The sequence below is a fragment of the Macrotis lagotis genome, chromosome X, assembly GCF_037893015.1.
Source record: "Macrotis lagotis isolate mMagLag1 chromosome X, bilby.v1.9.chrom.fasta, whole genome shotgun sequence".
NCBI lineage: Eukaryota > Metazoa > Chordata > Mammalia > Peramelemorphia > Peramelidae > Macrotis > Macrotis lagotis.
Window position 1 is genome coordinate 703936983 of NC_133666.1, and position 13055 is coordinate 703950037.

Genomic DNA, 13055 nt, shown 5'->3' on the forward strand with positions numbered 1-13055 from the left:
GCTTGGGTGCCAGAGGACAGAACCAGCAGTTGTCCCAGTGTGGAAGGGGCCTCCCCAGGATCTGGAGTCTTTCCCTCTGGCTGGGTTGGATCACCTGGCCTGGTCTGAGCTCCCTGAGCCCTCAAATGGACAGAAGGGCAGCGTCTGGGGGAAGGGCATACCTTGCCATAGTTCCCCTCCGGTGGTCATTCCTGAGTGGAGGTGGCAGTGGAGACATGGGCTCTCTGTCTTTTGAACAGGCGGGATCCTGACCCTGGAAGACCTGAGCAGCTACCAGGCCGAACTGATCGAGAACCCTCTTAACTTCAGCCTGGGGGACTACGTCGTCTACTCCCCCAGCGCACCCCTGAGCGGCCCAGTGCTCGCCCTCATCCTGAATATCCTCAAAGGTGAGCTGGCACCTGCCCCTCAACCCCCTCTGAGGGAGCTCTGCCTGGCCCCCCGGGAGGGGGGAGCACACTGGACCTGCCTGGTCCTGATGCCCAGACTCCTGAACAAGGCCGTGCCAAGCCTTCTCCTCTGAACCCCAACTTCTCCTCCCTTCTTATCCAGCCACCTAGGCTGGAGAGGGCTCAATTCAGATCCCTTCTCCCTGGGCTGCCCCCTGCTCCTCAGGATGAGACTCCACATCAGGGGAGGGGGGCCACTGGGGCAACCATCCTGACTGGAGTTGACCCTGCACTTCTCCCTGGGCCAGGGTACCACTTCTCAGAGGCAAATGTGAGCACGCAGAAGGAGAAGGGCCTCACCTACCACCGCATCGTGGAAGCCTTCCGCTTCGCCTATGCCAAGAGGACGCTCCTGGGGGACCCCAAGTTTGTGAATGTGTCTGGGGTGAGAGGCCTGGGCCCCCACCCATGGAAGAGACCCAGGGGCATGGCTGAGGAGGTCTGGGGTGGGGGAGAGGATGCTCAGGGCCAATCTAGTCAGGCCCCTTTGGACTCCAAGTATGGTGAGAGCCTCCCTCAAGGAGCTGACATTTGGTGGTGGGGGGGGGTTGAGGGGGAGACATAAGGGTGAGCAGGGACCTGGAGCAAAGCCAAGGGGACACCAGGCTGGGGGTCTTAAATCCTGCTCCTGAGGCCAATTGCGTGGCCTTGGCCAATCACTGAGTCTATTTTCTGTAAAATAGGGACGGCTGACCCAGGGTTGGCATGACTCCTGTGAGAGGATGGCCATGATACCACTCTTATGAAAGTGGGTATCCCAGTCAGGGGCGCCTGGGCAAAGGCCTGGAGGTGGGAGATGGAGGGTCAAGTTCAGGGAGCCAAGTTTGTCTGAATGTGTGAATGAGATGGTGAAAGGAACAATGGTGGGGATCCCCAAAGGGTTTGGGGGGTCAGATCAACAAGTTTGACCCTGATCTGAGAGATGAAGGGAGTTCGTGGCAGTGTCCGTGGTCAAGGTCTGAAGGACGATGCTGGATGGCAGGTTGGGGAGCAGGATGAGGCTTCCTCAGTCAGAACTGGGTCGCCCTTGCCCCTCTGTGCAGCCTCGGGGTGGGCAGGTCCTTTTTTTAGATCACCCTCTAACACATGGTTCTGGGCCGGCTCTCTAACTGTGCCAGCTCGCCCATCTCCCTCTCTTCTACCCTTCTGGCTGTCCGCTAGGCAGCCCTATTAAGACTGTAGCCTGTGGCGGGTGTCATTGATGAGGGGCTAGCTGATGGACGGTGGCTCCATAGCCTCTGGTTGACAGAAGTTCCCTGACTTCTGGATGGCAGCTCCCTGACCTCCCATCTCCATACCGTGGTCCCTGGTCTTTCATCTCTGGATGGTGGCCTCCCGGCCTCTCGTCTCCAGACGGCAGCTCCCTGGCCTCCTGTCTCACAGCCCCCCAACCTCCTGTCTCCAGATAGCGGCCTCCCTGGCCTCTCATCTCTGGATGGTGGCCCTCCGGCCTTCTGCCTCCTCACCTCAGGGTTGTTCTGGCAGGTGATTCAGAACATGACATCCCAGTACTTTGCCGACCAGCTCCAGGCTCGGATCACGGACAGTCAGACACATGAGGCCGAGTACTATGAGCCCGAGTATTTCATGCCCAATGATGGGGGCACGTCTCACCTCTCTGTGGTGGCCAAGGATGGTTCTGCTGTGTCTGCTACCAGCACCATCAATCTCTAGTAGGCACTGGAGACCTCTCTGGGGGTGGGGTGGGGGAGGCTCACCCAAGGATGGGGAGCTGGTGGGGTGGGGTGGAGGCCAGGTCACCCCCTCAGTTCTCTCTCCATCCCCTGGTCACCTCTGAAGCTTTGGCTCCAAGCTTCTGTCCCAGAGCACCGGCATTCTATACAATGACGAGATGGATGACTTCAGCTCCCCCAACATCATCAACCAGTTTGGGATCCCCCCGTCCCCAGCCAACTTCATTGAACCAGGTGCCCCTGGGTGGGGCAGGGCTGGTGGGGACAAGGGTAGAAGAGAGGAAGTGACTCATCTAGGGGGCAGGGGCAGATGGGTGTGAGGGTGAGGGTCCGTGGGTGTCCATCTGAGGGGGTGTGTATGTGTGGGCATGTACAGGGCACCCTGCGTGGGTGTGGGTAGCCTTCCCATGAGCCCGAGTCTGTGCCATGACTGTAACATGTGTCTGTGGCCTGCAGGCAAACAACCCCTCTCTTCCATGTGCCCCACGATCGTGGTGGGCAAGGACAAGAAGGTCAAGATGGTGGTTGGCGCATCTGGGGGCACCCAGATCACCACAGCCACAGCCTTGGTAGGCAGCCCTGGCAGCGGGTGAGGCAGGCAAGGTTGGGGGTGAGGTGTGCGTGGGTGCTTCCTGGCTTCCTCAGAGTCACCCCTCCGGGCCCCCTGTTCACGGCCCCAAATGGATTCTTGGACAGGGACTTGCGGGATGGGCTTGGGACCTTCTGGCCATTCCATTTCCCGCAGGAAGGGCCTCCCCCCTCCAGTCCTCAGGCGGACTCCTTCCCAATGAAGGAGGGAAGAATTCCCCACAATGGGAGTGAACGCTGGCACCCTGAGTGTGGGAGGGAGTGATGGGAGGTGGATCTCTCAGCAATCAGAGCTGGGGCAGCTAGGTGGTGCAGTGGACAGAGCACCAGCCCTGGAGTCAGGAGGACCAGAGTTCAAATTCAGATTCAGATACTTAATAATTATCTAGCTGTGTGACCTTTGGTGAGTCACTTAATCCCATTGCCTTGCAAAAACAAAAGAGTAGTGGAGGAATGGGACCAGGTCTGTGCATGAGGGAGAGAATGAGGGGAAGTACCAGGGCTTGGTACCCAAAGGGCCCAGGGACACCCCATCCTGTCTGTGTCCTGCATTCCTGGCCCCCAGCCCCACTCACTGAGTTCATGACTGCCCTCTGCCCCTCACTTCTTCTCGTGCCAGGCCTGGGAAGCCTAAAGACTGCAGTCGAACCTTCAGCAAAGTCCCTTGTTGGGAAGTCCCCAAGCCTTCAGCCAAATGGGGACAGTGGCCAAAAATGCCTGGGGGGCAGTGTCCCTGGAGGTGTCTGAAAGTGGGTGTTGGCATCAGTGGTCAGCTCTGCTCCGAGCTGGCTGCCTTTTGTATCGGAGCCCCAAAGAGACTCCCAGAGATGAGAGGCCAGGGTTGAAGCAAGCCAGGAAGAGGCCGTTGTTCTGAAGCAGCCCTCACGGGCAGTAGCGCCATGAGGGATCTGGGAGTCTGTCCCTCTTTGAACCCGGGCTCGCTCTGTCTGGGGCAGCACTCTTGGACCGCCCTCAAATTTCCAGGAGGAAAGGGAATGAGAAAGCACAGGCCCCAAAGGGGGCTTCTCACATTTGTTGGGAATGTCCTCCAACCGGCCGGTTCACTTCTGGACAGGGTGGATGGCTGGGATGGTCACCCTGGCCATTGCGCCTGATGGGGCCCTCACCTCCAGGGAGCAGCCCTCTGGGCCCCTCCCCCACCCGGAGGCCCTCCTGGCCTTCCTAAGGTAAGGGGCCAGGAGATGAGCCTAGGGCAGGGCAGAGGAGAGCACCAGCCCCGGAGTCCAGCTGCTGGCCCAAGCTACAGATTGGGAGCCAGTGAGGGGCCCTGGCAGCTGGGCTGGCATCCATTGGCCAGGCAGGGGAGGCTCTGAGGCTCCCCCCCCCCACCTGCCCTTGTCCCTCCTCCCAGGCGATGATCAACCACCTCTGGTTTGGCTACGATGTGAAGAAGGCTGTGGAAGAGCCTCGGCTCCACAATCAACTCCTCCCCAACACCACGACCCTGGAAGAGCAGTTGGAAAAGGTATGTGGGGGAGGGGCTGCAAGGGAAGGAGGCCCCCCCAAGTCCAGCCAGCTCCTCAGACAAGCAACCAAGTCCCCTGAGAGCCCTGAGGTATCATTCTCCTCATGGTAGGAGGAGCTTTGAGCCTGGGAGAGGGGAGAGGTAAGAGATAGGAAGCCCGACAGACAGGTGGGTAGACAGACAGGCAGATGGCTAAGACAGCTGGCCAGACCCACAGGGGGGCAGACAGGCAGAGACAGGTTGGGGCCTGGGCCGGGTCAGACCCCCGTGCCTTCCTGGTTCTTCCCTGGAAAGTATATGTGTATTCCCGGATGGGGTGGGGGGCCCCGCCGAGCCTTCTTCCTTGGCCCTGATCCCTCCTGACTCAGGTCAACCTTCCCCATTGCAGGCCGTGGGGCCAGAACTCAGGGCCCGCAAGCACAACACCAAGACCACCCCAGACTTTATCGCTGTGGTCCAGGCGATCGTGAGCACCCCCAAAGGATGGGCCGCCGCCTCGGACTCCCGCAAGGGCGGTGTGCCTGCTGGTTACTGACCACTCTGGACCCAGGGCAGCCTCTGGGCTGGGCAGGGGCCCGAGGACTCAGGGACGCCAAGGACTCATCCCAGGGGATGAGGGGCAGGGCAGGGCAAGCAGGTTCTGTGTCTGCAATGTGCTGCTGATTCGAGGCAATAAATGAGTTGGACCCATTTGCCAGGCTGGCCTCCAGCCCTCACTGCACCTTCCCAGCTCCCCTTGGGAGGAAGCCCTGGCCTCTGCCCTCTTTGTCTATTCTAGGCCTTGAAGGGGGCTTCCTTTGAACTTCCTGGGTTTTAATGGGATAGGTTTCAAGAATCCAGGGCTAGCACCTCATCTGAAGGTCATCGTGGGCACCAGGCCCCAGACTGGCACTATGTCTGAAGGTCATCATGGGTACCAGGACACTGCATCTGAGGGTCATCATGGCTACTACTAGTACCACATCAGAGGGTGATTGTGGGTACCAGGACTACCCAAGGCTGGCACCTTGTCTGCGTCACTGTGGGTACTACTGACATCCTATCTGAGGTCAATGTGGGCACCATTAGCACCACATTAGGTGATCATGGGCACCAGGACCTGGGTCTGTATCACATCTGGGGGGTTATATTGGCCTCCAGGCCCTGATCCTTTCCTAGGAGCAAATTTCGGGATCTTTAGAAATTCCCTGAGTTATTCCCCTCACTTTGGGTCCTGCCAGAATGCTAGAATGTCCTCACAGCCAGCTAGCCTGGCCCTTTCCTGAACAGAAATCCCCTCCCAGGGGCTCATGCCCAAAGAACAGGGCCAGTGGTCTGAGAACCCTCAGAAGGGTCTGGCCACATTTGGGGGGGGGGAGTCCAAAACTCCCTATGACATTTTTGTCTCTCTCTAAACCAAAGGGTTCAGTCCTAGCCCTGTGAGCCCCCCTTTTGGGAGGGGGGGGTCAATATCCACTGGCTGACAGGAGGAGGTCCTGACCTGAACCAGCCCCCTTTCCACAACCCTCTTTCCGGGCTTTTGGATCCTGATAACTGAGAGTGGTGAGGGCCTAGGGAAGGGGCACAGTCCAGCCCTGAGAAGGCCCCTGCTGGTTACTGGGCCACCTCCTGCCTGTTCAAAGGGACTCAGGGGAAGGAAGACAGCCAGGGAGAGGATGGATAAGGGTAGAAGGTGGGGTCACTTGATCCCCACCTCAGAGGGAAGCAACCTATTGGGAAGTGCCCAGGGGAGAGCCTGGGCGGGGAAGGGGTGATAAATCCCAGCTTTGCTGCTCAACCTGCTGTGCCAATGGGACCAGGTCCTCAAAAATGAGGAATCCCTGAATCCCTGTGCCCTCAAATTCTGGGGACTGTTGGATTGAGATGGGTCTTACTGCCATCCCCACCCTGCCCTGACTCAGCAGCCCAGGACCAACCCGGCCCCAGGCTTGCCCCGACAGCATCCCCAGACTAAGGTCTGACTCAGCAGCCCCAGTTTGAGACCTGACCCTGGGTCCAAGCCTTGGCCCAGACTAGCCTCAACCATTGATGCCAGCCTGGGCCTTAAAGCTACATGTGATCCCCAGCCCCGCCCTGGCTTCCCAGAACAAAGCTTTTAGAACAGACCCATGTCTGCACCCCACCCTCCACCCTCCCTCCTTGCTTCCTTCCTCCCTCTTCCCCCCTGCCCTTTCTTCTTCCTCCCTCCCTCCCTCAGCTCTGCCCTGACCCTCCCATCACCAGACCTTCACTGGCCCCAGCAGGTTGGTAGTTGTCTCAAACATGATGCACTGCGGGAATGGTCACCTCAACAGTCTTGACCAAACTGGATCAGACTGAAGGGAATGGCTCAGCCGGGCAGGCCTTGGAGGGAGGGAGGGGCAAGGGGAGGGCAGCCATGACCAGGTGGTTCCTCGGGGACCTCAGGCCAGCCCTGAGTCAATGGGGGGAAGAGGGAGGGGGGAGGCAGCGCTGGGGACTAGGGAGCCAACCCAACCCGATTGCCCATTTTACCACTGGTGAGCCCAGGGCCCCCAGGATGCCTGCTATGCTGCCATTGGCTGGAGACCCAGGAGTGGCCAGGACTTCGATTTGTCTCTTGATTCATGTCTACACCTGAGGCCCAAGGACCCTCCTGGCCAGGTGCCCCATACCCACATCCCCTCACCACCCTGCCCAGGTGCCTTGTACCCATGGCCCGAGTGCCTCCATGCCACCCTGTTCCTGCCAGTGTGGCCAAAAGGGTAGAGACATGGGCGCATGGGAATGGTGGGGTTGGCTGGGGGGTGGGGGCCCTGGGCAGGGAGCAGCACTCCTGGTCTTCAAGGACCCCCCAAAGTGGGGCCTGGGGCAGATGGCCCCAGTCCTCCCTGCTGGTGTCCTGAGTGGGCCCCAAAGGGGTTCTCCATGGGCCAGACTGAGACAGAGAGAGAGGGACAGAGACAAGATGAAGGAGAAGAGACCCTATTTAATTGGACAGAGGCCTTTTCTCAAGTGAACTTCCAAACAAGGTCTCCAAAGGTGCCTAGCTGCAGCCACTGGGCTCATCTGAGCTGGGTAGCTTGTGGGCAACAGGGACTCCAGAGTGGGTGGGTGGGTGGGCTTCATAGAAGTGTGGTGAGGCCTGTGAGGATCAGAGCCCATAGGTGAGGGCAAAGGATGGGGGGAGCTTTGGGGTAACGCTGACGTCACCTGTCTTCACCCCCCCCGCCACCCCTGGCCGTGCTGTGCCAGCCCCCAGCTTCCCCTCCTCACCGTAGGTGCGCTGGCACTGCTTCAGGACCTCACTGAAGCCCTCGCACAGGGTCAAGTCCTTCTGGGTGGTGGAACAGTCTAGGAACTGCTTGATTTCATAGTAGCAGGGCCTGGAAGTGACTGATGGCACCACCTGGGGGGCCTGGGGAGCCACGTGAGGCAGCAGCCAGAGGCAGGGGGCTCAGGGGGGGGCTCCGAGGACAGCTGCCCTTCTCCCCCCCCTCCACCTCTGCCCCCAGACCTCCAGGGCTCTGCCAGGCCCTTGCCCCCAAGGCCACCAGGCGGAGCTCCTCCGGCCCCCTCCCCAAAGGCATTCTCTTGTGGTTCTTGTTGTGGGCGCCGTGCCTTCTCTGACAGAGGAGGAAACGGAGGGTGACATGACTTGCCCAGGGTCCCCCAGCCCAAGGTGAGTCTTGCTCTTGGCGCTGCCTAGCGGCTTTCTGGGGTCTGCCCGGCTCTGGCTCATTCCCTGCCTAGCTCTGGCCAGCCCTTCCCTCAACTTTCCTATTGGGGAAGACCAGGAGGCTTGGGAGGTGGGTGCCTCAGTTTCCTCAGCTGTAATCTGGGCCTTGCCACGCCCTCCCAGGGTTTGGGGGAAGCTCAGAGGAGGACCCCCCCAACTTTCTCGATGCTTCCTTGGATCCCTTGCCCCCAGGGAGCCCAGCAGGAGGCTCCAAAGCTGTTGGGGACTCTTTGGCTTGAGGCCAGTCGGGTGACCTTGGGGCAGCGCTCTGCCCACTCGGGGCGCCCCCTCCCCGCCCCCCACTTACCTGCTCCGGGCGGGGGGCCGGCTCGGGAGGGGCGCCGCCGCCCCCCCCGAGGACCCCCGTCAGGGCGCTGCCCACCAGGTGGCCCACGGCCGAGCCCACGGCCACTCCGGCCGCCGTGGAGGCCGCCTGGGCCAGGAGGCCGGGCTGACCGCTGCCTGGGGCCGGGGCCGGGGCCGGGGCCGGGGCCGGGGTCGGGGTCGGGGTCGGGCGGCTGCGGAGAAGGGGCGGCTCAGGAGGGGCCCCCTTCTCGACGCCCCTCCCCCTAGCAGCGGCCGCCGCGCCCGATGACCTTGACCACGGCCGCCCCGCCCCCAGGCCCCCCCGGCCCCCCGGCCTCCCCGGCCCCCAGCCCCGGCCCCCCGGGCCCCCCGGGCTCACCCGCCGGGGGCGGCGGCCGTGCTGCGGCTCCCTCGGGGCATGGCTGGGTCCGAGCGGCCGGGACTGAAGGTGGGGGGCGGGGCCCGATCGGGGCGGGGCCCCGGGAGCCGGACTGTCCTGCCACTCGGGCTACTCGGGCCACTCGGGCCAGGGCCCGGGGCCGGCCCAGAGAGCGCCTGGTGTGCATGGGCAGGTGAAGCCAACAGCACAGAGCCACAAGCAGACCTCCCTGTTTAGCCGGACCGGAGAGAATTTAGACCCCAAGGGAGTGCGAGGGGGTGAACCTTGGGGGAAGAGGCAGGAGCGCTGTGGGTGCAATTTCATCGATTTTAAATGAAAGTTTTCTGGAGTAAATAAAACCCACGTAGCCCAAAATAGGAAGAAGGCAGAAACTTGAGGGGTTCACAGACTGTCCCTCAGGTTGATGTGATTGGGTAGGAAATGATGAATTGATTGATTTAGGGGGAATGTGGAAAGACTTGGAACCACAGCTGTGTCTAAACACCCAGATATGTCTTTGTGTCTGTGTGTGTGTATGTGTGCGTGTGGTCAATTGTAGTCTAGGTGGGAAGAGGGAAAAATTAAGTCAAAAATGCACAGCGGAGAACAAAGGAAAACCTACAAGGTAATACAGAAAAACCAGGTAGCTTGGAACACAATGTGGAAATTTTCTTGAAATAGAAATTTATTGTTTTATGTTGAATCCTCTCTGATGTCCTGCTGTATATATGAAATGCTTTTTTCATTTTGTATTTAATGTTTGTCCTTCCTTCGAAGAAGACCACAACATCATGATGACAGGATGGGCACATGAACTGGATTGGGGGGGAGGGACTGTGTTAAGTCCCCAGCCTCACTTTCTCCTCCAGAGTCATCTGGGTCCAGTGGCCAGATAGGAATCAGGAGGACTGGAGATGGCTCTGGATTCGAGGCAATCAGGGTTAAGTGACTTGCTATTTAAGTTTAAAATGAATTAAAAATTTATACCACCCCTCCCCCAAACCAAATATACAATCATGCCAAACAAATTTCTGCATTAAGCATGTTCTTAAAAAAAAAAAAAGGCAAGAAAAAGAAAGAAAAAAGATTCAGTTGGCAGCTCACTGAGGCCCTTAGCTCTTTGTCTGGAGGTGGCCAGCATGTTTTATCATGATCCTGGGGCATGGTGGTGGATCCTTGAATTGATCAGAGTAACCAAGTCATTGACAGTTGATCACATTGAACCATATTGCTATTACTGTGTACAATGTCCTCCTGGTCTGCTCCCTTTGCATCTGTTCATGAAAGGTTTTCCAGGTGTTTTTCTGAAACCATCCCTTTACAGCCCAAGAGTCTTCCATCACATTCGTTGACACAATATATTCAATTCTCCAATGGACGGGCATTCTGCCCAATTCTGTGCTGTGATTTGCTTGTACCTTGGGTCCTTTTCCTCTTTCTTTGATTTCCCTGGAGTATATGCAGCCCTAATTGCTATATGGCTGGGTCAAAGGGGATGCACAGTTTAAAAGCTTTTCAGGTATTGTTCCAAACTGCTTTCCAGAATGGTTAGAGTGGTTCCTACCTCAGACAGTGCATGAATATCTGCATTTTTCACATCCTTCCTAGCATTTGTCATTTTCCTTTTTTTTTTTTTTTGTCATTTTATCCAATCCCATGGGTTGTTTTAATTTGCATTTCTCAAGTAATTAGTGATTTAGAGCATTTTTGCATATGGCTGTTGATATCTTCCTTTGAAAACTGTCTATTCATATCCTTGACATTTCCCCAATGATCTTAATCTTGTACTTTTGACTCAGTTTCTTATGAGTTTTAGAAATGAGACCTTTATCAGTGAAATGTCAGTTATTTTTTTCTCATTTCTTTTCTTCTAATTTTAGCTGCATTGATATTATTTGTGTAAAAACTTTTGAATTTCATACAATCAAAATTATCCCTTTGTCTCCTATGAACCTCTCTCTCTTTGGTCAAGAACTCTTCCCCTATCCATAGATCTGAAAAGTAATTTCTTCCCTGCTCCTATAATTTGCTTATGATATTATCCTTTATGTTTAATTCATTTTGAGCTTATCTTTGTCTAGGGTGTGAGGTGGTTTAATTTCTGCCACATTGCTTCCAAGTTGATTTTGCCAACATCTGGGACCTTTGGGTTTGTCAAACACTAGAGTAATTGAGCTCATTTGCTCCTGTGTGTACCTCAATCTCCATTTCTTATCGAATATTTTTTATTAATATGGTTTTGGAGCTAGTACTGCTAGGCTGCCTTCCTTCCCATTTTTCCTTGATTTCTTTGATATTCTTGATGTTTTGTTCCTTCAGATGGCCAATGATCTGTTGCCCAATCCAAAGGATTGTCTTCCTCTACTACTCTTCCCCCTCTCACCCCCATATTCAATCTGTTGAGAGATCTCCAAAAATTCTAGAGAGAAGTCTCCAGGAGGAGAGAGGTCAAAGGGAATGAGAATGGGAAAAAGGCCACTGGGTTTGGCAGCTAAGAGACCACTGATTAAAAGGGATTAAGAACACAGGAAAGAAAGTGGAGGAATTGAATTCAGAATGCTTTAAGTCACAGAGGTGAAAAGCTAAGGAAATGTGAGATGCACAGATTTAGAGACATCCTCCTCCCAAATGGTCCTTGGGACCACTTCTGCCTACATGCAACAGAGCTTTCTGAGCTTTAGGGATCTGATCAGTCACTGTCAGATACACTGTCCTTTGTCTTCTTCCAGAATGAAGTCTAACGCTGGAAGCCACAGAGGCAGAAAAGATATAGGACACTGGTTTGAAGAATTGAAAGAATCAGGCAAGGATGGAGGAGCCATGGCAATGATTATAGGCAGTAGGAAAGAGCTGGGAGAGGGAAAGATTGTGAGGTCAAGCTGAAGATAGGCTAGGAGACATCATGGAGGGCTTCCCTTCCAGGCAGAGGATAGCTCATTCATTCTAAGAATGCTGAGGACCTACTAGGTGTTAGGAACTATAAGATCCTCATTGGTCCAACTCTCTCACATTAGACAATGCGTACTTGGCAACTACTCTGGGATGTTCCAACAACATCACAAATTCAGGGTGTTATCACTGTCCTCTTCCCCTGAAACTGGATCCCTTTTCTGGTGTCCATGATCCCATACCATCTCTACCATCTTCCTTAAACTCCAAACTTAAGCTGCAATCCATGGCAGCTCCTATGGATAAAGGATCAGTCATCCCCATCAAAGCCAACCATCTGCTAGTCACAAGATTGTCAACCTAGTCTAGCCAAAGTAGCCAAGAACCCCAAGTGAGAGATGAGAGGCAGCATGTACCAGGTAAATCAAACCACCAGCACTACCTTGGCCACCATCTCCCCTCAGACAGCCCAGGACCCTGAGCCCAAGATCCTCAGGAATGGCCAGGTTTCCAGCCAGGGACTGCCACCATTGTTCTAGGAGGCAGGCCTGGAGACTGTGACCTGAGGACCGACCACTCCTTCTGGACTGCAGTCACAGAGACTGAGGACACAGAAGGGGAAGTCCTGATCATAGGTATCCTTGACCTTGTTCAATGACTCAACCACAGAAGAGATAACATTTTTATCTGTGGCAATGACATGGGGGAGGACCCGACCATCTACCTGACCGCTGTGTCCCATGACAGTGCCCTCTGACACAGAGACCTTCCCTTTGAGTTATGTCTCCTGTTAGGATGGGAGATCCAGAAAAGTGGGCAGTCTTTGAGTGCTCTCTCACCTCCACACTTCACAGCTTACCAAGTATACTGTAAGCCTTTAATAATTGCTTCAATCTTCCAGCTCTTTGCACACGACTCTTTCTCTCCAGACATCATGGCATTGCACCACTTGGTGCAGCCTTCCTCTACACCTCTATTTGCTGCTTCCCCAGCTTCCTGGTAGGTTTACTCCAGTCCCACCTCATTGGTCTCCGTCCCTGGACCCTGAAGTAGCCTGTCTGTAGGCTCCCCCCCCACAAGTTTCAGTCCATTCAAAGGCAGGACGAGTCTGGCCTTGCTCTGGCTCCCCTGTGCTTGGCACCTTGTAGATCCTTAATCGATTGATGCTTATTAACTTGAACAATGCCGATTGACTTTGAAGTCTGGAGCAAGGGAGGGGCAGAAGCACAGTTCTCCAGTGTTTGTATGTGGATGTTTGAGCCCAGAAATCAGGATTCAGCAGTAAGTGAGCAGGCAAGGGGGCCATTCTTTCTTACCCAGCCCTTGGGGAGGGGCTGCCACAGGTGAGTTACCCCTGAGGAGACCACTGCTTGGCAGACTTGAGTACAATGCCACCTGGTGGGCACATCACATAGCTCACTCTCATTCATCAAGGCCAGAAGGGAGACAAGGGACTGTGGGTTTCCAGCTGGTTGGACCAATGAGGACCTTATTGTTCCTAACACATAGTAGGTTTCTTGCTGGTGATGCCTTGGGTCACACGGGCTGTCCACAAGGGCCCCATGAA

At 55.9% G+C, this 13055-nt stretch overlaps 3 protein-coding genes across 5 annotated transcripts in view; 2 read left to right on the top strand and 1 right to left on the bottom strand.

The window, feature by feature from the left end:
* LOC141497130 (glutathione hydrolase 1 proenzyme-like) overlaps positions 1 to 4925 on the top strand; it is a 74345-nt gene extending 69420 nt beyond the window's left edge. For all 3 annotated transcript variants that reach the window (XM_074199757.1, XM_074199758.1, XM_074199756.1), the window contains exons 9-15: positions 240 to 389; positions 698 to 834; positions 1935 to 2122; positions 2250 to 2377; positions 2600 to 2712; positions 4104 to 4217; positions 4606 to 4925. In XM_074199757.1, the coding sequence (XP_074055858.1) occupies positions 240 to 389; positions 698 to 834; positions 1935 to 2122; positions 2250 to 2377; positions 2600 to 2712; positions 4104 to 4217; positions 4606 to 4752 (977 nt within the window). In that variant the 3' untranslated portion in view covers positions 4753 to 4925. The remainder of the gene's footprint in view (positions 1 to 239; positions 390 to 697; positions 835 to 1934; positions 2123 to 2249; positions 2378 to 2599; positions 2713 to 4103; positions 4218 to 4605) is intronic.
* Positions 1 to 13055, top strand: part of LOC141497082 (uncharacterized) — an 857774-nt gene that overhangs the window by 753103 nt on the left and 91616 nt on the right. The window lies entirely within an intron of this gene.
* Positions 7145 to 8736, bottom strand: CHCHD10 (coiled-coil-helix-coiled-coil-helix domain containing 10). The gene is made up of 4 exons (XM_074199843.1): positions 8600 to 8736; positions 8222 to 8432; positions 7452 to 7593; positions 7145 to 7320 (listed from the first exon to the last, which is right to left on the bottom strand). The coding sequence occupies exons 1-4, from the start codon at positions 8638 to 8640 to the stop codon at positions 7301 to 7303; spliced, it is 414 nt and encodes a 137-aa protein (XP_074055944.1). The 5' UTR covers positions 8641 to 8736; the 3' UTR covers positions 7145 to 7300.